Genomic DNA, 23799 nt, shown 5'->3' with positions numbered 1-23799 from the left:
TGTGAATTTAAATGTAGTTGTGAGTCACGAAGTAATAATAAAACTAGTAGTCAGTTGTGTCTAGTGGATTTTATTCTAAGCTATTTGAAGAGTTGAGGAAATCTGATGGAATCTCTTTTCTGGATATGCTCTTAGAGAAGACTAGAAAAGAGTAAACAGAATCCCCTTTTAAAAAGTGGGGGTGGTGTGAGTGCAATAAGAGCCAGAGAATTAGAAGCATATCAGACCACTTTAATTCCTAGAAAAACAGTGGAAGAAATAAGCAAAGATCTTGTAAGTATCTAGAAGATGATAAAGAAATTAATAGCAGCCAGTGTGGATTTATAAAGAACAAATCATGCCAAAAAATCTAATTTAATTCTGCAAGAGGTTCAGATTCTGTAGACAGAGAAGTGACAATAGATTGCATATCTTGACTTGAGGAAGGCTTTAATATCATCTTGAAGAATATATTCCTAAGGAAGCCAGGGCAGGTGATACAGAGAAAACTGCTGTAGAGTAGTAATACATACCAATGAGTAACAGTCTTAAAGTTTTACTTAGTATCTGTTGATGGTCTTCTGTCAAAATGGAAAGATGTACCAAATGAAACTCTGCTGAAGTTGTCAAGCACATTCATTAATGTTCAGAATGATGGAACAGGGTGCACTTAGAAGCATGTTAGAAAAGAGGTTTAAAATGGTTTTGACAAATTAGACGTATGGTCTAAAATTGTTGAATGATATTCAACAAGGGCATTATTCAGTAAGTACTATGCTTAGATTTACTCATACATTTAAATTGAAGTTAGCAACTGATTAGGTAGCAATTCCCAAGTGCAATATCTAGATTTTAAGCTGCCTCTTATGCTGAACATGAACTTTAATTGTCCATGTTGTTATGGAAAGGGTATTTGCCATCATAGGTTGCATAAACATTACTATGTCCTACAAAATTGTGCTGCAGTTCTTCAGTTCTAATAGCACCAGTAAATGCCCAGCTAGAATGTTTCCAGTTTTGAAAACTACAGGTCAAAACAGTGGTGGCTTAGCTGACAGCAATTCAGGTGATGTCTGTACATGTCATGCTGTGAGGAGGTGCTGAACAAATTTGATATGCCTTAGGACAGAAGACTGAGGGGAACTTCAAGATTTTCAAAGAGATGAAAGGCTGCTGTTCTTCATGCCCATCGTAGATGATGGGACAAGAAGTATTGAGCTTAAATTGCAGTTTGGGAGATTCAGACAAGAGAGAAGTTAGTAGGTCTAATTTTCATTACATGTTGAGTGATTTAATGTACTGTTTTCTCATTTGCCTCTCAGATGTGACTGTGTGTATTGAACTTGTGCTTGGAATAAATGATGACAAATAAGAATAACCATAACTGAAATGTAGTAAACTCATCCTTCCATCAGTAATTTCTGCAGTTTGGAAAACTCTACTCCTTCTACTGATTTTGGGTAGGTTTTTCATACATGAAGTACATTTTTTTTCTCTCTCACTGTCTCTTTAAGCAAAACCACATGTACCTCTTTCCTTAGAAGAAAGGGGTTAGTATTTTCCTTATAACACAGCAGCATACGAATTCACTAATTTATGAACTTGAGAATCACTTTTATACTTGTTTTCTGCAGATTGCCTTTACTTCTCATTTATACGACAAGTATGGATTTAAGAAAATACCGAGTTTACAAAATTTAGTTTCATACTCCCAATTATAAATGGATACTAGTGTTGTAGCTTTGCAAAATGTGTTAACTAGTGAGTTTTTCAAGGGTGTTTAGCATATGCTACGTTTAAAATCATAGGACTATTGTCTGGGATGTTTTTGATGTCACTTTGTATTTTCTAATTTTCATTTATATATAGTGTCTTTGTGAATGGCAGTTCTATTCATTTTAAATGCACCCTAATTGCAAACAGACGTGAATGAATACTTGTAATTAGCTGGAAATGAGAACAATGAATGTCTGTATTACAATAAAGACTTAGGAGTTAAATGATCATCCAAAACTGTGATGTTCTGTTATTAAACACTTAGAACATCTCTTCACAGAATAGTTTGAATAACATATGTCTGTGAAGAATGATGCTCAAAAAGGTTAAGTATTTCTGTAGGCAGCATTCCATTTATGCCTCTAGTACAGGTGTAGTTTTACTGGAGGAAGAATGTGAGATCTGAAGAAACTGAATTTTTTCTATGCCTGCTTTTCTGCCAGAAGTGCCTTTAACATATGAAGGACAATCCTAAATTTCTGAAGTCCAAAACTAATTACTCTTACAAAGAAGTAGTGAGCATTCCAGATAACATGTATGTCAGGGAGAGGGTTCTGAGTTCTTAATTGGTTCGTAAATTTATTCCAAGGAAACAGAAAGCAAAGGGGGCAAACTTCAGATCCTTCTTTATAATGACATGCAAAAGACACTGCATCCTTTCAGAAAGTTTAGGTGTTAACTTTGAAATATTAATTGTTGAGAGAATACTGTAGTTTTATTTAATTAGAGTATGATGTTCAACCATACACTTAAAATTTTCATTGGTATTTGGTGAAAATGTTTAAAGGCTACCAACCTAGACACTAGATTTTGCCTCTGAGTGTTGGAAGTTTTTTTTGCAGCCTGACTAGGAAAGTTAATCTTAGGAAAAAAGAAGAAAATAAAGTCAGATTGTAAGACTCTTACAGTTTCATATATCATATTTATATATTATATATATATATAAAAATCATATATTTTAAAAAAAATCTATGTTAAAAGCAATCACACAACTGAAATTTTTCACCACTTCTGGGAAATTGTCTTGATTTTTATAGAAATTTCTACTACTATCAGGAACCACTGTGGTGTATTTTTGAACCAGAAGAAGAATTAAATTTAATGTTTGAAGAACTTCTATAGATTTAGAGTACACTCTATGTAAGATCTTAGAGGTTAGATAGTTTGCTCAGAGGAATAGTTATACTTGTGTGTGACTAGTTCTATGAAACCCAATTAAAGAAGTGTAAATAAACACAACATTTACTAAATAGTACCACAGTTTTTGTTTGGTTATGGTTTCTCACTTTTGGATTCCAGAGTTCTTTCCTGGAGCCTATTTAGAGAGTAGATGTTTTGCTTTCTTTCAACAATGGGAATAGTTACACAGATCAGATTCTCATTTGATTCTTCATTCTACAATGCAGAGAAATATTAAAGTTAATAATTTCTTCTGGTTTTGCTGTGAATTTTCACCAATTTACTGAATAACCTGTAAAAAGACACTAAAGGTAATCAACACCCAAAGACAAAATATATGATGTCACTACAGCCATGTAATTTAGTACAGTCTGATTCATCAACCTGCATCATACTCTGGAACATCAAATCTAATGGACCCAAAACATCATACTTCTCAAGTTTTGGTGTAGCAAGGTTTTAGTAGGTTGAGTGAAACCACAACTCACTCCACTAGGAAATGTCTCAGTTAGATTCAGCCACTGGCCACTGCAGAGGTTCATATGTGGCAGGAGTTAGTGAAAATTAATCAAAATGAGACAGTTTTAGCTTTTAAAATTATTGGTATTCTCAGCCAAAACAAGGTATTTTGGAAAGGCTAAGGAATTCTAGTCAGAGGCCCTTACATCTTAGTTTGAAATAGGTAATTTTCATTAATTTTTATAGCAGATCATTTAAATGCTTTTAAGCTTCTGCTTAGTGTGCAATTTATGATATGGAAGCTATTTGAATGTATTTTAGTTCCATGCCAAAAAAAATCAAAATTGTTAAAGATTAATCTCACCAAAGTGTTCGTTCTGTAAAAGTGGTTTTTTTTGGTGTTTTTTTTTTTTCCCCTTAAATGGTATTTCCTTCAGGAATTAGACCAGATGACTTGATTTCTGTTTCAAATGCTTTTACCAAAGCAGTTCCTCTTTTAAGATAGGTAGTCTTTGAAAATCAGCTTTAAAACCTTACAAGTTGAAACTAACTGTAAAGAGGGTGGAATGTATGCAAATTTTTCGGTAGTTTCAAATCTGGCTGTGTTCATAGTATTGGATTATGTTCATCTCCTGAGCCCAATGGCCGGTCACTAGATAAAAAAAATTGTGAACAATTACAACACTTCAGTTTAACTAGCATCTGTGATAAAGAATTAGAATCACTTTCCTTGCTAGTTGTAAATAAGTCTGTACAACATAAAAAATAAAAATTTCCACATAAATTATCTTTTAAGATAACAAGACTAGGAAAGCCTTGTTCATACAACAAAGAGTACAAGACGAGGAGACTCAGAAGAAGAATCAGAAAATGTCTAGAAAAATTTGGTGAGTTCCAAGTATTATGTAACTTTAATTCACTTTAAAATAAAGATGCAAATAGCAAACAAACCCCAACAGAATATTGATCAAAGTAGACAGGTAGACAGAAATAGCAAACCATTGTGTAAAAAAATAGAGTGATATCTTTTATTTCTTAGTGGAACATTCATTCAGGCTTATAAAACCAATGGAAAAGAACACTTCCACTATTGTAAACTATATTACTATACCTACTTATATAGACAGTTTATGATAATATTCTGTTTATGATTCTAGCTCTTCCATGCATCGAATGAATCACAAGACAACATCTATTTTTAAAGGAAACCACTTGTGGTTTCTTTCAGGAGTATGTAAACTTTGCATTGTATTTACCTCAAATATCTCATCTAGATAGATCATATCAATCTCATGATAGATGAGATTATATCATAGTAGTTTCCAGTGATTTCCCAGATATAAACTAATAAATTGTATAGAATATGTGAATATAGAATTCAAAGTGAGCTAAGAGTATTCCCATTTATATTTTTATTCAATTAATTCTATTGTCAGAAAAAACCGGTATTTTATGACTTGTGTTTTTCATGCCATTTAGTAAGCTGGTATTACTGATGAAGTACTTAAACTGCCACTGCCGCTGTTTGTTATATGATAGTCATTCAAAGCTTCATGTGTGAGTGGATGCAGGATATAAGTCTGCCCTAGAAAAGGACTGTCTGTAAAGCTGATTCTGAAGAGGCAGAGAACAAGAAAAAATTAATGATATTTGTTATTTCTATTCCCATTATTTCTTCTGAAAGCAATCCTTCTCTAGGATTGCCTGCATTCTGGAAGAAATCTGAATCCATTTCATGTGATTAAATGTCACAGTCTGAGAAATACTAACTTAATATCTGTTGTGTAGTTAAGCTCTTTAGTGTATATTATTTTCAGCTGGTGAATATACTATAGTTAATAATGTTATAAAAACCTTATTTAACAGGCAAAATAATGTATCAAGGCCAAAGTAATTACTAATGCATTTTGAATTAATTACAGATTTTAAATGATTTTGTATTCACCTGCTAGCAGCTGAGCCCAGGGTTGCATATTTCACTGTAGCAGCTGGTGACAGTACAAGCATCTAGGAAAGCACTTTCTGCAGGAGGTGCTTGGAATGCCATCTACTGTTGAAGAAGCAAACAAAACCCACCAGAACCCCTAGCAAAACCTGCTTTTTTGGAGTAGTTTGTTCTAAAATGCAACTCTACTTACATTGTTACATCTGTACATGTATTACATCTGAGGCCATCTTTTTGCAGAATATTTAAAATACATTGTGTAAATACAACTAATGCTTTGAAAAGGGATCAAATGTGTTCAATTTCAGTATCCTAGCTTTTTTATCAGTTTTAAAATTAGGCTTTCTGCTTTGTTTTATGAGTTCCCTGAGAATTTCAGTTAGTTACAAAACAGGATAAAGCGTAAGTAAAAACTAGTGTCATCTTGACAATATAGGTTTAGTAGAAATTAGATCAAATAAGAAAAGTTGCAATCCAGACACTGAAATAAATATCTTAAAAATCCTTATGGTTACAATTTTTGTTTAAATGGAGTGAAGTATTAAGAGAAAGGCCTTTCTCTGGACTAAAAAAAGCAATTTATTTGGTCTTTTAAAAGAAAAAAACCTGTAGAACAGCAATTAAAATGGTATTTGATGATTTGTTACTGAAGTTCACTCTGGTAAAATTGTGCATGGAGATTACAGATTTACTCAAGCTTGAATAGTCTTGTAAACCTTTGTGTTGCATTGGGATATATTTATGTCTGTATTATTACTGTCAGTGATATTGGTAAATTTGTGCATTTTAGTCACGAACAAGACAATGTATTTTACAGTTGTCATTATAGTCATCTTCATTTCCAGAAATATGGCTTGCTTACTTTATGCAGCTACTGTCGTATGTTTCACACATCCTGTAGGCAAGACTACAAAAGCTTTTTTTTTTTCTTGTTACACAAAATATAAGATTATGGTGGTGGTCGTAAGACCTAAGTGCTATTCCAGCTTCCTATGGTTTTTTTTTTAAAGTAACTTGAGGTGTAAAAGTAGAGTATTTGTCTTAAGGATTGTACTGGAGGGAAATTTTCTTTCTGGTTGATTATTTGTTAAACTGTTCTTAAAAATGTAGGAAAATAAAGAAGGAAAACCAAAATCTGGCTAATTCAAACTAACAATGTTAATAAAGTGAAAGATAATTAGAATTTTCTTAAATTTTAATAGATACATTTGAATGAATGCTAGCTGTCAAAAATAATCTTTGGAGGTTGAGTTGTAGTAGTATATGTCACTCAAACATTTTTCAACGCAAATCTCACATCAGACTTGCTATGGGGTCCCTATAATTACACAGAATTATAAATAGTAACAATTTTACATGACAATTGGACAGTTTTTCCTGTGTCCCTTCTTTGAAAATGAAAGTCCAGTATTTTTTTCTGATTTGAGTCCTGCTATTTTAGGTTGAATATTTTTTTTTTTTTTGGTAATGTCACCTGCCTCCAATATCGACATATCTGCAGGATTTATGAGAGTAACATTTACTAAGTTGGAGAAAAAAAAATAAACCCAAATAAACCTGGGTTGTTTTTTTATCAACAAACTTAAATATATATATGTTTTTACAGCTTAACCAGCTAAAATTTTGTTAAAATAGTTAAAAATAGTTTTAAATACCCTAAACATCTGGAGTGAAGGCAGTTACTGCTTATGTAGAAGTCCTGAAGAAGTGTCAGGCACCCATGTGAGGCTTTTCAGCCGGGATGTAGTATGAACACTGAGATTACAGAGAAGTCCGGACTTCTCCGAATGTGTGAGAGAGACATTAGTGTGACAAAATACACTGCAGGACAGATGACAAATGATTATATTGTCTCACAATGTAGCTTCTGAAAGAGAAGAAAATGGGTATTTTTAGGAACATAGCCTTTTTTTGTCTAGAAAGGAGTCTACTGACAGGACAAACTGATTAAATTCAAGGAGGCATTTACCTGTGTCTCATGTCCTTGAAAATGGATTTGGAAATTCATTCTAGTGAAGATTTATGCAATGCTAGCTGCTCTTTAAACGAGCCAATAGAAACTGAATAGGTAAACTTCTATTAAAGAAATATTTACTAAGGCTCAAGGACTCCTTAAAACTTGCTTGCTCTTTTTAACTGCTGCCTTTTACAGCCTTCACATGCATTGATTGGCTCTTTGTTTTGCTCTTACTGCATTTCTAACTCAGGCTGAATTTTGATATTACATGTTGCAAGTTAGCTGGTCTGATCTTCCAGCTATTATATGTGGTGTCAGAGATGAACACCTAACAGGTAATGGATGTTTTACCCAGAGAATATCAGACTGGTGAAACTCCTAATTCAAGAAAGTTAGTAATGTGAAAACCTGAAAAAAAACTTCTGGAACTTTAAGATTGGAAGACACTTCTTCACAGACTGTATTTTCTTCTGTTAATGTTGTTACACAGGCTGAATAATGCTACTGTCATTTAGCTAATTTTATTGTCCCTCTGACAACTTCACTTGATCCAAGACATTCTATTAATTATTGCTTTATAATTTTTGTTTTTCCTATTATTTGTACATGCCTCATTCCCTCAGCAGACACAAGATACCCAAGTGGGAAGCAGCTGGCATATTCCACATGGCAACCAATTATAATGCTGATGGTTACAAATTCTCACTTACACTGTGATAACCAAAATACTCTTTTTTTTGCTAAATACATGAAAAAGCTGCAGTACCCCAATTTAAATAATGTGTTAGGTTTGGACAAATGCTAGATTTTAACATTAACCTTTTAATATCACCTCCCTGGTCGAGGCCTCATGCTTGCAATTTTGGATAACCTTCAAAAGAGAGCATTGATCCATGAATTAATTATTGGAACTGCTCATAACATAATGGCTACAATTCAGTGTAGTACTTATTTATTATTACAGTTGTACGACAGTTATTTTCTCATGTGCTGATTTGTGAATTTGACAATCATTTTATCATTTTACTATCAACATCGTAACAGAAAGGGGAAAATCTGACCAAGCTAGGAAATGTGTGAGAAGTATGGGAGCTTTCATCTGTAGAACACAGTGTCTCTGTCTCTTAGTCCAGAAACAAATAATAGGAAACATTTTTGCCCTAATTCAGTTCATATCCTAAGATAAGCAGAGTCTGATTTATTATGCTGGGTCTGAAATAATCAAAACATACTGTCAGTGTCTTCAGTTTTAGTACTGAAAGTATAGGGTTGTTGAGCACTATGTTTTCAGTTGGAGTGAACCACATTTTAGTATATATTTTCTAAAAATATTAGTGTCAAAAATTCACTTTGGAGCTTGTTTTTTTCTGGAACCTGTGATAAAACCATCCCATTTCTAATTATCATCTAAATGTCAGAGTAGTCCTAATCTTACAGAATTTATGTTTATGGGTGATGTTCATCTGGGGTTCATGCAGGGAGCTCATTCAGCCCAGACTATTATTATACAGTAGCATGTATAGGTCTGTGCTTATCCATAAAGTGTGTATGGTACTTGTTGTTTCTCTTGTATCTTCACCACCACTTCAGTTTGGACATCAGGGATGTCTATCCTTTTCAGCTTGGATTTAGGTAGGTTTTAAATTTATTCTGTGTTACAAGTATTGTTTCTAGGCCAAGTACCCACCTTCTACACCTGCTTGGTCACTAGTATCAAATATCCAGTTACCTCTCAGTGACTGATCTTGGAGATGTTTTTGTGGAAACTGCCAATACTTTTGTTACAAACAGGTCAGAATTAGTCAGGAAAATCACCTATACACATCTTCAAGAAGATTTTCCTTTCAAAAGACATTATTGTCTAAAATATGATCCTTCTTAATTCAACTACCTTTACTCTCTAAACTAATAAAAACTTGGAGCAGTCATCTAAAATGAAAACTTTAATTTTGGTCAAAAATAATTACACTGAATGTTCTAAAGTGAATGTTCTTATAACATCAATAGAATAATCAATGCAGAGAATTAATTCAGTTAATATGGAAATATTTTACAGTTATCCAATTAACACGGCATTTATATTCAACCTCCTTAACTCTCTTTTCTTGGAATTAAACATACTTATGTAGTGTAACTTACTCTTAAAGAGGTGTCCTCTTTCAAGGAAGTAGTTGATTTTATACAATTTGACTGTGTGACTGTGTTAACTCCACTGCTTTGTGTGATTGTAGTTGCTCCACTGTTTTGTCAGGAATGGGTGCAGGCAAAGTTATATATCCTGTGTATGTCATATGTCTTGATTTCTGATGCGTGAGCAGGTAGTCACTAATCCTTTTTTTTTAAGCTTGTACCTTAAGTTTTAAGGTACAGAGCATATCATTGAGATACTGTTACAAAGATTTAGAAAAAGAAGAGTCCACAGGAGGCAATCTAGGAAAATGGATTAATGGGCCTTGCACTCTAAGGCAGGGTGGTGGAAACCTCTGAATGTGGCTGGAGCTGGTAATCTTCCCCCCTTTTCAGCAAAGTCCCTAGTTAGACTGAAAGAATGGGCATCCACCCCAGTGGTCAGGTAACGTTACACAGTGGTAACAGATGCAGTTACACACCGAATGCCATTTTTGGTGAGAAAGAATGTGAGGCAGGGGGAGAGGGAACAGAGGTTTAGAATTTTAGCATTTTTTTTTTAATCCTATTTTATTTTCAATGCCATTTTCCAAGGTGTATTGGAGAGGAAGCTTTTCTAAATATTTAAAAAATATTGGTGGTGGTAAATATTTTTGAAATTTTATGACGTTCAGGTACTATGAGAATATATAAATTCCTAAGAAAGACGGTTAAATAACTTCATCAAAATCTTTTAAAAGGGCTGAAGACTGAAATCATTCACTGTTGCTTTCTTACCAGCTTCCCATGCAGTCTTCAGCCCAGTTCATGTTGGGTAATGCTAGATTTTTTTTGAAGATTGTTGCAAAGTATTAATGTAGTAATTGCACTATTAATCTGAAAAATTTAATGGAGGGATTCAACACTGATCTCCTTTTTACTCTTTTCCTTTAATGTGTGATCAGGGTTTTGGAAGGTAAGGGATGAACCACAAAATGCAGAACTCCCAGCCTGTTGATGAAATTTAAATTTAAAATAAATGTTAAATAAAAGCTGATCATTTCCAATGGCAAGGGTAATTTCTTCTCCTTTGTAAGTATGGCAAGGATTTACTTGTAACCTGAGGTTTTCACAGACTTTGACAGACATTTGTTAAGCAGCATATGTTACCACAAAAGATGAACAAAGCTGTTCATCTAGTGTATGCTTGGTATCTACACAACTCAGTGTATTAAAGTAATTTAAGTTGCAGTATTTTTGATCTGCTTATAAGTTTTTTTGGAATGTCTTTTATTTTAAACTGTGTGCCCTAAAGGATGTAGGTCTCTGGCTTTCAGATGGGTTAGAACTTCTTTGTTCAGGTGATGGAAGCATCGGCTTGTAAAAGATGGCTTCAAAAATATCTCCTTGATAAGCATTTGTTAGTAATAGACTTCTCAGAAGAATTTTTACTTTTATAGCACCTTTCACAAACGTCACAGAGACACCCTTTTTTTACTACTTATAGGACCTGACTTTTGTATAATCCTTTTACTTTTCAGAACACTCTATAGAATGGCGTATCCACACTAGTCCTGTGAATTAGTAGTATCTCCGTTTTTAGACATCTGTGCAAGAAATAGCAGTATCTAACTTAAAATACATAAACTGAATTTATAGTTTTGCCTTCACTCTTTGCTTTTCACTAGGCTTGTATTGAGAAGTTATTGAAGAGAGAGAGAGAACCCTTCAAAGATTGTGTGTTGGCATCATGACTCTTGAGAGACCTGCTTGCTCTATACTGTCATCTGGGCTAGTGGGGTCTGGAATGCAAAGAATAACAAATGCAAATCCTGAGAACAGTATTCAGTTTAATTCACTATAATGTATGTGGATGTCAAGTAGTTAGCATTCATGCTGTTGTTTTAATTTGAAAGATAGTACTATAGATTTTTTTTAATATATATAACTATAAATGTATATTTGAGACAAAATTATTTGCTGCAGTCTTCTCTCAACTATTTTCTATATCTTTACTGTGAACACAGCTGGAGGTAAATGTCAGCATTGTATCTGTAGAGGAAGCAAAATGTGAAGATTTTTTATATAGATCTGAGACTATCCCTTATTGTTCCTCTATGACTTGCTTTAGGAAAACCAGATAGTTCTGCACATTAATATTTAATCTCATATTAATTCTTAATCAAGTTTAGTGGAACATGCATTGCCTATGGAGACTACTGCACATATATTCTGCTTTGGGGTTTGTGCTGTTAACTCCATGTTCTCTAAACTTAAATTTTCGTACAAGTGTCCCACACTCTGGACTTCATAGGCAATGTATTTAATAAAAACAGCTACAGTAGAAACATCAACAACTTCATTAAATTGATACCAGCAACATCAATTACAACATTAAATGTAATAACAAATAAATATTTGGATGTTTTTGTTTATGGATGAGGGAAATCAGAATCCCAAACAGAAGACCTAGAAAAAACTTCCAGCCTGTCGTCTTCTAACCATCTCTCTCAGGTGGTTAGGAGATAAGGAGAGCATAGAAAGCTACTGAGCAAAGGAGTGTGACTCCTGGCCTGTAATGTTTTTAAATGAAAGTGGCATAGAGTGTTATATGCTTTATACTCAAACTCAATGTTTCTATGAGACATCAGGTACGCCCAGACTACTCCTACATATCAGATCTCTTGGTGCTTGTAGGTCTGTGGATGGCAACATTGTGAATCTTGACAGCACTGTTGGGTCTGAGATATAGATATTAAGATGTTTATCTTTGCCAGGGATGGCTGATTCTGCAATCTGGATTTTCCTAAACTTGACTGGGAAGAACTAGATACCGATTTCATTTATTTCATTTCAGATATCTAGGAGATGTATACTGTGTTTTATGGGTCAGTTTCATGGATTTAGGCACCTAAATTGTGCACAGATGTTTTTGTGGCTATGCATCCAATTACGTAAAAGTAGAGAAGAGGTCTGATAACAGAGTGCTCGTTCGTTTACCTGTGACCAACACATCTTTTGGGAAGAATGCCTTATGATTTTGGGATAGGAGATTTTAGGAAGGAGGTTTTACTGATGGCAATAGATTGAAGAAGAGAAAAGTATTAGGAGTTTAAAGGGCTAAGAATAATTTTTATGTTAATGTTTTCATTACTTTTTCTCCTGCTTCTGTTTTTTTTCCCTGTTCTGCTTTCCTATTCATTCTCTGTGCCAGTGGGACTAGCCATAATCTTTGAGGAAATTTTTAGTACACGGATAGGATCTAACATCAAAAAGTGTTCACTGAGGCTTGAGACCTAACCTAATGATGCTAGCTCCTGGGAAAGATCAAAGGGGTCTGGTACTTGCACTGTGTAGACTTGCAGAGGAACACAGGAGGAATGGTGCTGTGAATGTTTCAAAGGGCAGAGGTTCCAGATGACAAAGTGCAAGGTGCAAAAATTCTTTATTCTTGACAAGTAGAAAATCCTGGCTTTTTTTCAAGTGAAGCCATATATGGAGTTATGATCTGTGCAAAAAAATTGTGATAAAAGCTTCAAACTCTTCAAGCATTTTAGAATTAATTTAGTGCTTATGCAAAGTGTTGAGTAAATTCCTATGACAGAATTAATCAAAATTGATAATACATAGTAAAGTATTTAATATTCTGCACTGTTGGAATACATTGTCCCAGTCACTGTTGATCCAACACATTATCTGCATCCTGTTGGTGGTTTTAGTAAATAGGTATCAATCAGAAATTGTTTCTAGTGAATAGCTAGAACTGGCATTGTTCTTGGCAGAGTTTTGAGAGGATAAGGCTGAAAAGATGTGGGAAGGTAAAATGAAGACAGGTAGTCTGGAAGAAGCAAAATACAGTCATACTGCTTGGGATTTTTCAGTTGGTCTGTGAGCAAATGGAGGTTTGGGGTTTTTGTCAATCCAACTTCATTTAAGCAATTATCAGTTGCTGATTTTTGAAAAGAGGGAAGAAAGCAATGCATATATATGGTAGTACACAATCTAGTAAACCACAAAGTGGTAACCAAAGGAAATGCAACTGTATACGTGTATGTAGACAAGGTTTCAGACTCTGGAGTCTCTTCAGTCCTTTTCTGTCTAGAAAAAGCTATTTAAACCACTGCAGTTTTAAAAACATTATTTGTTTATTTAATCTAATATGTTGTTATTTTAGTTACTACAAGTTCTACTCCTACTTTAATCTGATTGAAGAGTCTTTTGGAAAAAGAGTAGTAGGCATTATCCTGAGGTTTGCTGATTTAGATCCAGTATCTCTATTCTCTGACCTTGAAAGATAGATACCTGTGGCTGTACACCTGAGATGTTCAGGCCTGTTGATCCATAAGGGCAGTATTCGTTTAATTTCATATGGTAGAATCTATTTTACAATAGATTTTTCCATAGTTTCTTTTCAAATTATAGCTTGCCCTCTATGGTTGTTATAAAGTCATGGAAGATAGTTGCCTAATCCAGGGACTGAAGGATGTATGGAGAGTGCTGAAGGAATGCGTCACAGTTATATAATAATGGAAGCTGTTGTCCTCACATAACTGCAGTGTTGGAAAGTGTATAGTGGATGAGACACAGAAGTGAAGGAGGAGAAAAGATTATTTCATATACTGTTACATAAAGATGCTAGATCCTCTTGAAAAAAGTGCACCAAAGATTTCAAATCGCACACTTAGAATTAGTGTGCAGTATTGCAAGTTTGATGTCTTTCTATTTTGATCTCAATTCCACATGTGAAAAAAATTGATCATGGTCACTATCCGAAGGAAAGATGTTGATTGTAATCTGATTATGGGAAGCACTCAGGTTTTCTTTGTTTAGTTCAATAGAAAGATTCACAATGATATAATAACTTCAAAGTGTCCAGTAAATGTTTGGAAGGCATATATGGAGAGGAATTCAAGAATTAGCTGTATATTCAGTTTTCGTTGTCCATTTGCCAGGGAGGTGATATTTACATTGTCTAGCTCTAGGCATATGACTTAGGAACTCTGAATCATTGTCTGAGACTGTTTCCTTCTCACAGTTGACTGTATTAGAGCTTTTAAGCTCCTAATATTGGGAGATCTGAATTGAATGTCCTAAGCTGCCTAGTGAAAAAAGTATGGAAATGCTTTGATTCCCTGCCCATCCCACTCCTCTGCTCTTTCAATTTCCTGTGTCAAAAAACTAGCAGGGAATCTCTTGGCTGAAGATAATATTATGATTAAGATGCATGGTAGAGTGGAGTTTTGACTGCATGAGAAATCTGTATTTTCATAGTTCTTGACTTTGGAGTATACTCGCGTGGTGGTGGCTGTTGTAGTTTTTGTGTTTTGGTTTTTTTTTGTTGTTGTGTGGGGTGTGGTTTTTTTTTAACTGGAACATTTCTTTGTATATAAATTTCTAAAGTGCAGAAGATGGAAAACCATGCTAGAAGACTTTTTACTGTGTGCTGCATATTCAGTTTTCCCTTTCTGTAATCCATTTTGGAAGGTTTTTAATGTATCTTAATGTCCATTTATTTAGTTCTTGTGTAGTCACTGAACCCTTTTTATAGAGGTATTCACTGTGATATCATATGAGGGAGGACATGTGGAGCTATTTTGATGAGCTTTAATTTTCTGTCCAACGTTAAGTATCCACTGAAATTGGGAGCCTGCACTCCCTGTTTAGTTAGGTAAGAGAGTATTCTCCATAGAGACATTCAGAATATCTATTTAGGAACCTTTTTGGGGTTTTTTGAATATATAGGGAAGCTAGATCCTAACTTGATATTTAAGATCAAAATCTGCAATTAGAGGATGTAAATACTCCTATGAGTATTTGTCTCCGTTCTTGGGTTTGGTGGAGAGGAATTGCAAACATCAGCTTGCTCACTCAAGTTAAAGCATGTATTTCAGATAGAATATTTTCCTAAAGGCAATGGACGAATTTTAGTCACTACTATACAGACATACTGTATGTATTATCTAGTTATTTCTTTTAGGAAGTCCTGGCAAATTTTACTCAAGAGTAAAATTCCTTAGCTTTCTTTCCTTAGTTTTTAGAGTTACATTGTCGGCAGGCCCTGACATCGTTGTAGTTTAGTACATATAGTATAGATTTCCCTTTAATTTATTAGTTTATGATATTGACTATTAAATGGCATGTTACATGTTACAAATTTACCTTGAATTATGATAGTCAATTTGGTTGTAAATGAAAATTAAAAAAAGTAGATTATAGTTAACATAATCAAAGTACTTTCCTTTGCATTTATAGCTGAATGTATTGCTGGAAATGTTCTAACAGGATATTCTTTCCAAAGAATTTGAAGGCAGTTATAGAACATTACTGATTTAATTTTGTAACTAAAACCTGTAGACATTTGGCATTCCCCATTTTTAATCCTAAACAGAAATAAGCACAGAATACATCTTAATGTAAATATACAACAAATGTTAAAGAAAATCCTTTTAACTCAAAGTAAGAACTTTCTCCCACCCATTTGATACAGATTATAGAGCTTCAGGGTAGTTGTTTTACAACATGTTGCACTCAGTTGTGCAAACTTATCTTTTTAGGGTCAAAGAAGAGCAAAAACCACAGCTGACACAGTAAGTAAAATATCTTAAAAATGCAATAGGCTTGACTTTTCTACCTTTGCCATGTTCTGCTTTCCGCACTTTTGATGGTATTAGCTTTCACTAATACCTGGTAGGCTGCAGTTAGTTTGTCATCTGCTTCCTGACTGGCTTGTAAGAGAGCTGCCTGCAGCTTCTTACTTCATCCACATGTTAGCTGGATGTAGGTTCTTGCTGCCTGCTTGTGAACTGGTGAACTGTAAAACTTTATTTCCCTTACATCCTTAGTGGCTGACTTAGTATTGCAGCTAACATTCCCATTGGCTCTAGCTTTTCCGCCTGTGTATTTCTATTAACATTGGATAAGAAAACATTTAAACTAGTGTGGTTTTATTGGTTATTCAGTCACATTATTTGCTTATTTAAACAGGTGGTTTCCCTTTAGTGGGATCACTGAGCTGGTAAATAACGTTCTTCAACCACAGCAAAAACAGCAAAATGAAAAGGAGCCCCAGACGTAAGTAAGCTGCTCTCTGTAGACTAAGTAATGTCTGTATAGCATTAAAACATACTGGAGAGTATGTTTAAAATAATTGCCCATTTAGAACATCATGCTGAGGGCATTTTACAAGCTGAACGCTGTTTGTTTTCCAACCCCTCATTTGCAAAGGGAAAACTGAAAATCAGGTTGTACTCTCCTTATCAGTAATTTAAGTGATTACATTAGAACACAGTCTAAGGAGTTACTGCTACTCCATTTACCTTTTTAGGCAAATGTTCCATACATGAAACTCCTGGTGAAGTGGTGTCTTGTCTGTGCATGAAGAGCTGGAATGATAAGACATGTAGTATTATATATAGCATGCCTATGCACATGCATGGTATTTGTGATATTGGTCATGCATAGCATGCTATACAAATCTACATAATATGTATGAAGAGCTTTTTAAGGACCAGGAAAATATAATTTCTTTTTTTTTTTTTTTTTCATTCTTCTTAAATATCTGTAAAGTTTCAAAACTTTAGCAGATATAAGGTGAAATCTTGGGTCTGTCAAAGCTGAGGGAATTTTGACTTTGATGGGGCCAGTATTTCATGCATGGACCTTTCACAGTGCTAAGCCAGTATGAGAGCAATGTGAAAAATTTTACTTTTCTGGGTATCTGAAAATTTTAATGTTTAACAGAAACTGGCAAAGCTAGGACTTTCATTCTTAGGGTAAACTTAAAGCATGTAGCTGGAAATTATTTTCATAAAGTGATACTAAAAATACTTATTCCAATTTTTCAAATTCTTAAAATGTGACTTCTGATATTATTTAAGCTATAAACTGTTGAGTTGCTGTTTTTTCTTTCTTCTAAACGAGAATGCCTTGTAAGTTCACATGATAAAAAAATGTTTGCTTTTGAACCTGTGCATAGCTGGTTTAAAACATGCATATAACTTGTTGTTAATTGTTTTCTGAGCAGAATCAGTTTTAATTTATTTTGAAATATATTTATTTAAGTGGGATTTAATACTTGAAGGCCATGAAAACTGTGAATTATATTTTGAGAATACACAGTAGAGTAATTTTAACAAAATTAAATGGAGAAATAGGCCATAAAATTGATATTTTGTAAAGCAATGTATTGTTCTGAGCTCTGATATCCTCACTTGAATTCTTATTGCATATAATATTTATAGTGAAGTTTATTGGTTATTGTTAGATACTGGCAATATTAACATTTTGTTCACAACACCTCAGTACCTCCTTTGAATTCCCAGTTTCCTTAATGCAGCAATTTTTTTCTTCTTACCGATGTTGTACATATGAAGCATTTGTCTTTGAAGAAATTTGAAATGTTATATACTCAGTGTAAACAGTTGAGTTATAGTTGCTGAAAAGTATTTATAAATGGTTCCTGTTATTATGGAAGGATTTTTTTTGAACAGTGATCTCTGGGAACTGGTTTTGTTTAGTGTTTTTATTAAATAATTAAAAAATTAATTAAGTTGTGTACTCATTGAATTTACAGATGGCACAAGGCTGGGAGAAGTGTAATATCTAATAGCAGGTTTATATTCCAAAATTATCCTGAAAAATCCAAACTATGGTTATGATGCCATTCAAAAGGATAAATGCAAGATGGTGTAGAGACAGTTTATGTGGTTGACATGGGATAGTGAAAAATGGTGTAGGCAGAAGTTCTTTTGCAGAGAATCTGGGAGCCATAATAGTATTTAAGTTGAGCAGGAGCCTGTATAATGAATGAGATAAATATAATACTGGAATGTATAGACTCTAGCCTGGAAACTCTGTGAGGAAGTTTTCACACTGCTAAGCTTAGATAAGGTCTCACCTGGAATAGTGTGTCCTTTTTTGGACACCATCCTTCAAAAATGATGGGAGCAGTTGGAATTCAGTGGAGAATGATAAGAATGAATAATTAGATGTCTAAGAAACATGGAATGTATAAGGAAAGATTGAAACATATGAGGTGATTTAGCCTTCTGAAGAGAAAATGCCAGAGGATGAAAGAGAAGGATAAATCTTTAATTTGCAGAAAGTTGCTGAAAAATCTTAGAATCATGGAATGGTTTGGGTTGGAAGGGACCTTAAAGATCATCTAGTTCCAAGCCCCCTGCCCCTGCTGTGGGCAAAGACCCCATCCAGTAGACCAGGTTGCTCAAAGCCCCATCCAACCTGGCCTTGAAAATTTCCAGGGATGGGTCATCCACAACATCTCTGGGCAACCTATTCCAATGTCTTACCACCCTCACAGTAAAGAATTTCTTCCTAATATCTGACCTACATCTGCCCTCTTTTAGTTTAAAAGCATTACCCCTTGTCCTATCACTACAGACCCTATTAAAAAGTATGTGCTCATCTTTCTTATAAGCCCCCTTTAAGTATTGGAAGGCCACTATAAGGTGTCCCTGGAGCCTTCTCTTCTCCAGGCTGGACAACCCCACCTCTCTCAGACTGTCCTCATAGGAGAAAAATGAAAGGAAATCATCTCCGTGCTTCTGGTGGTGAAGCAGAAAGGAGTAAACTTAAGTTGTATCAGGGAGGCTTCAGCTTGGTAGGGAAAACTTTTTAATGGAAAGAAAGCTTAAAATGCTTGCATAGTTTGCCTAGGAATTGTGTGGAAGCTGAGTCACTGAAAATCTTAAGAAGTGGGTTTGGCAAAAAGCTGTTAGAAGAGATACAAGTGTAGCTGATCCTGTGTTGGGGCAAATAGAAAGGACTAAGTGACTTTTTAGAGTGCCTTCCAGAGCAGTTTATTTGTGATAAATTTATTTATTTATTAATGAACAGGATTTATTTTTGTGATTACTGTAAACTTTCAGGGAGGAAATTGAACAGAAATACTAATGTTGCAACTTCTTTATTTCCTTTTTTGACTTTAATGGCTTGCAGAGAACTGTTGTATATGGGAACATTGGGACACTGGGGAGCAGCATGGAACTGTATGTCTGAGAAATGTTTACCACTGTCCATACATACTGGGGCATTTTCCACTTGAAATCACTGTCAGTATCTGGGTCTGTAATGGATTTCAAGATACATGTGGCTGTCCAACTTTGCTGATGAACAAACTTCCTTACATTTAATCTGGGGAGGACAAAATGTGGTGGGAGAGGGCACAAAAGGAATCACAGTAGTGGTTGAAAACATAAGGTATCATGTTGCAAATTTCAGTTTTGCTCTGGTGAAAGTATTATTGAAGAACAGTTGACCATGTGTCCTTACGGGCAGAGGCAGGATTAGTCTGACACCCTTGGGCATGAATTCTGTACCACAAAATCACAGAATGGCTGATGTTGGAAGGGACCTCTGGAGGTTGTCTTGTCCACCTCCTCAGCTTAAGCTGGGTCACCTAGAGCTGGTGGCTTGTGTTCTTGTCCAGATAGGTTTTAAGTATTTCCAGGGATGGAGACTCTAGAACCTCTCTGGGCTGGAGATACATGTGCTAGTGCTCAGTCACCCCTACAGTGAAAAGTGTTTCCTGATGCTCAGAGGGAACCTCCTGTGTATCAGTTTGTGCCCATTGCCTCTGGTTCTGTCACAGGGCACCACTGAAAAAAGCCTGGCTCCATCCTCTCTGAACCCTCCCTTCAGGTTTTTGTGTATATTGATTAGACTCCCACATTAACATTTTCTTCTCTAAGTTAAACAGCCCAGCTCTCTCAGCCTGTCCTCATATGAGAGATGCTCCACTCCCTTAATCGTCTTTGAGGCCTTTTGCTGGACTCTCTCCAGTATGCCCATGTCTCTCTTGGCCTGGGGAGCCCAGAACTGGACACAGAACTCCTGGTGTGGCCTCACTGAATAAAGGGAAGGATTGCCTCCCTCAGCCTGCTGGCAATACTTTCGCCTACTGCTGCCCAAATTACCATTCACTTTTTTTGCCTCAAGGCCTGCTGGCTAATGTTCAATCTGATGTCCACCAGGACTCATTCTGAGGTCCTTTTCTGCAGAGCTGCTTTCCAGCTGGGCAGTCCCCAGCATATACTGGTGCTTGGGTTGTTCTTGCCCTGTTGCAGGACTTTGCACTTTCCCTTGTTGAACTTCATGAGGTCCCTGTCACATCATTTCTCCAGCCTGTTGAGGTCCCTCTGGGTGGCAGCACAACCTTCTGCTATATCAGCCACTTGTCCCAATTTGGTGTCATCTACAAACCTGCTGAGGGTGCACACTGCCCCGTCATCCAGATTGCTAATGAAGATACTGAGCATAACTGGACCCAGTATTGACCCCTGGGGTACATTGCTAGTAGCTGGCCTCCAACTAGACTTTGTGCCATTGATCACCACTCTTTGGATCCAGCCGTTTAGCCAGTTTTCAATCCATTTCACTTTCTGCTCATCCAGCCTGTACTTCATCAGCTTCTCTGTGAGGGTCTTGTGGGAGTGTGGAAAGCCTTACTGGAGACAGGGTAGACAATATTCACTGCTCTCCCCTGATCCAGTCATTTCATTGTAGAAGGTCATCAGGTTGGTCAAGCATGGCTCCTCCTTGGCAAATGCATGCTGACTACTGATCATTTTTTTGTCCTTCTTGTGCCTGGAAATGGTTCCCAGGATTAGTTAAACCATTGATTTCCCAGGGATGAAGGTGAGGCTGACCAGCCTGTGGTTCTTTAGGTCCTTCTTGCCCTTCTTCAAGGTGGAAATGACATTTGCTTTCCCTCAGTCACCAGGCACCTGTCCCAATTGCCATGATTATTCAAAGATTATTGAGAGTGATCTTGTGTATCTGGTCTTCCTTGATGAAGAATACTTTTATCTCCAGCTCCTGTGTACTTCATCAAGAGTTTTATCTGCAGTGTTCAAGATATTTCCATGTTGTCATCCATACAGTGTAGAAATCCTTAGCTGCCCCCTGAAGCAACTGCTTTTGATGCTCAGCAATTAGTCTGTCAATTTGTATTTCTTCAGGTTTATATGACATATATTTTGTAAAAGGTATATTCAGATTGTTCCTCATTAGGATTTGGTGGTGTTCTTTGTGCCTAAGGGTTTGACTTGGAGTTTATATTTTTGTTTTGTATGAATCTTGGAACATTATGTAGTGATATCAAGCTCCAATCAAAAGAATTCTGATGCTATGAGACACTGAAGATTCATCTAGTCTAATATCGTGTATTGGCTGTGCCCTGCAATGGATATTTAAGAATACACCTGAGGAGGGCATGCATCATACAGCCACTTGACCTCAGATATTTTAGTGGCTTCCTGAGGCAAAGACTGCATGCATATTGCTGAATTTATTTCATGGCCATTAGGAATCTATCTACATAAGTATTTTCAGCCTCATTTTAAACCTTTTTTTTTTTTTTTTTGGCTTCAGAACTTCATGAAAATGAATTCGACAATTAAATTTTCTGCTCTATAGAAGAGTTGTTACTCTTTGTTTTCTGCCTGCTGCCTATTAATTTCACTGGGGAGTCGTAGTCTTGTGTTATGTAATTCCTTATATACTTTGTCTATACTGTGCATAACCTTTACACATTTCTATTATATTCCATGCAGTCTATTATATTTCATACAGTTATTCCTTTAAATTGAAGAGTCAGAGTTTCTCCTTCTATGAAAAGCACTCTGTCTTCTGATCATCCTTGTTGCCTTGCCTCCTTTTAAAAATTCCATTAGGTCTTTTTGAGTTAAGGGTGACCAGCATCGCTCACAGTACTGAAGATGTGAGAACTCTGTGATTTACACAGAGGCGTAGGGAAGAAAGTTTCTAACGTTTGCTGCTTAAAGATATCAAAATACTGAAAAGATGATGGGGGTGTTTTGCCTTTTTCCATGAACAAATTTGTTTCTTTTCAGGCTGAAAATGAGTCTCTGGTTGGTTTGGATGCTTGCTAAGAACTTTAAGAGGACTATCATTGACTTTGGCTGCAGGAAATGATCCTTGCTTCTTTCTTTGATAATTATGAGGACAATATTAATAAACAGTAGACAAAATAGTGTCAAAAGCCATTAGGCATAAAGCCTTTTGTACCTAAATATTTCAAAATAAATAGATTAAAATATTTAATTGCCTTTTTGTACATTCACTAGACTAATTCTAGGAGTAAAAAACATACATTGCTTAGCCCAACATGGGGGATTTTTCTGGTAAAGATGGCTTGTTAATAAATAGTTATTTATATGTTTTTCTGGAAGTTATGCTGTCATTATAGGGAATGACTGTAAAATGATACTTAGTAAAACCTTATTCTGTATAATTTTCTGTGAACTAAATCATTTTTTTCTGTTGGTAGAGCACTCCAGCAAACCAGTAAAATTTTCAGTAAAATGCCCTCTCCTGTAGTCCTGAAGAGACAGATCTTTTTATTTAAATTGATTTCCATAAACAACTGTAAATTAAATAAATTATCCAAGAATACTTGATTTTTACATTTTAGTACCTTTGCTATTCGAAATGTAAAGTAATACTGATTTTTCACAATATATACTCATTCTCTGTGATCACACACATAGTTTGGTTATGATATCCTGTCCTGATGTTATAAAATTATCTAGATGTAATGGAAAAGTTTTCAGTATATAAATGTGTGTACTGTAAAGAACAGTTACTGTACTTATAGAGAAGAAAGTGTCATTATTCCACATCTCCTTTAAGATACTATTGCATAAAGTTGTGCAAGAGCAGAATAAATTCTAAGATGCAACGCATATGACATTTTTTTAGTTTATGATGCACACTCAGTCTTACTAGTCCCTAAAGTCAGCATTTAACAAGTAGACTTTCTTAGATTAGATATGTTATTTTCTTCATAAAATTAGAAATGTCTGGTAATGAAATTTTACTGGATATTTTAGCGAAGAGGGTCCCCCGTGGAGAGTCGGCCAAGTCACGACAATCACACCAATATGGCTACATGCTGTGCTCACTTTATTAAACAAACAGGTCATATTTATAACTTAAACCAACCGCTCACACGACTCCACACACAGGTGATTGGATAAAGTTTCTGGTCACGCGGGTGTCCGTGTCGCTGACTGGTGAGCATGCTGCAGGCATCTGATCAGAGTATGCCGATGAGAGCGTGTTGATTTCGCCGTTCCCAGGACTTGCTCCGCACCTGGCTTCTTGTTTGTGCATAGCTTGTTTTCTTTCTCACGCTGCTTGTTTCAAGGACAATTTAAAGTTGCTCTGCAGCTTCAACTAACAGGCCTGGGTTGTCCAACCTGGACAACGGTAACATATGTCCTCGGTCCTTTAAAAATCCCTCTACATTTTAGTCAGTGACTGAATTAAAGCAATCTTTGAAATAGGTTGCTCCATTTATAAGAATCTCTAATGAATTCTAGTTAAAATAGATTGGCATTTCTCAAATATTGACATA

General features: G+C 35.4%; 1 protein-coding gene across 45 annotated transcripts in view; it reads left to right on the top strand.

Moving 5' to 3' along the window:
• The window catches only part of RIMS2 (regulating synaptic membrane exocytosis 2), a 484966-nt gene that overhangs the window by 47934 nt on the left and 413233 nt on the right, over positions 1-23799 (top strand). For 41 of the 45 annotated variants that reach the window (XM_056332903.1, XM_056332900.1, XM_056332893.1 and 38 more), the window contains exons 2-3: positions 15956-15988; positions 16386-16472. The exons of the other annotated variants lie outside the window; for them this stretch is intronic. In XM_056332903.1, coding sequence (XP_056188878.1) covers positions 15956-15988; positions 16386-16472 — 120 coding nt within the window. The remainder of the gene's footprint in view (positions 1-15955; positions 15989-16385; positions 16473-23799) is intronic. 45 annotated transcript variants of the gene reach the window in all.

The sequence above is a fragment of the Falco biarmicus genome, chromosome 3, assembly GCF_023638135.1.
Source record: "Falco biarmicus isolate bFalBia1 chromosome 3, bFalBia1.pri, whole genome shotgun sequence".
NCBI classification, from domain to species: domain Eukaryota; kingdom Metazoa; phylum Chordata; class Aves; order Falconiformes; family Falconidae; genus Falco; species Falco biarmicus.
The sequence above is the reverse complement of the archived record's forward strand: the minus strand, read 5'-3'. Positions and strand labels throughout refer to the sequence as shown.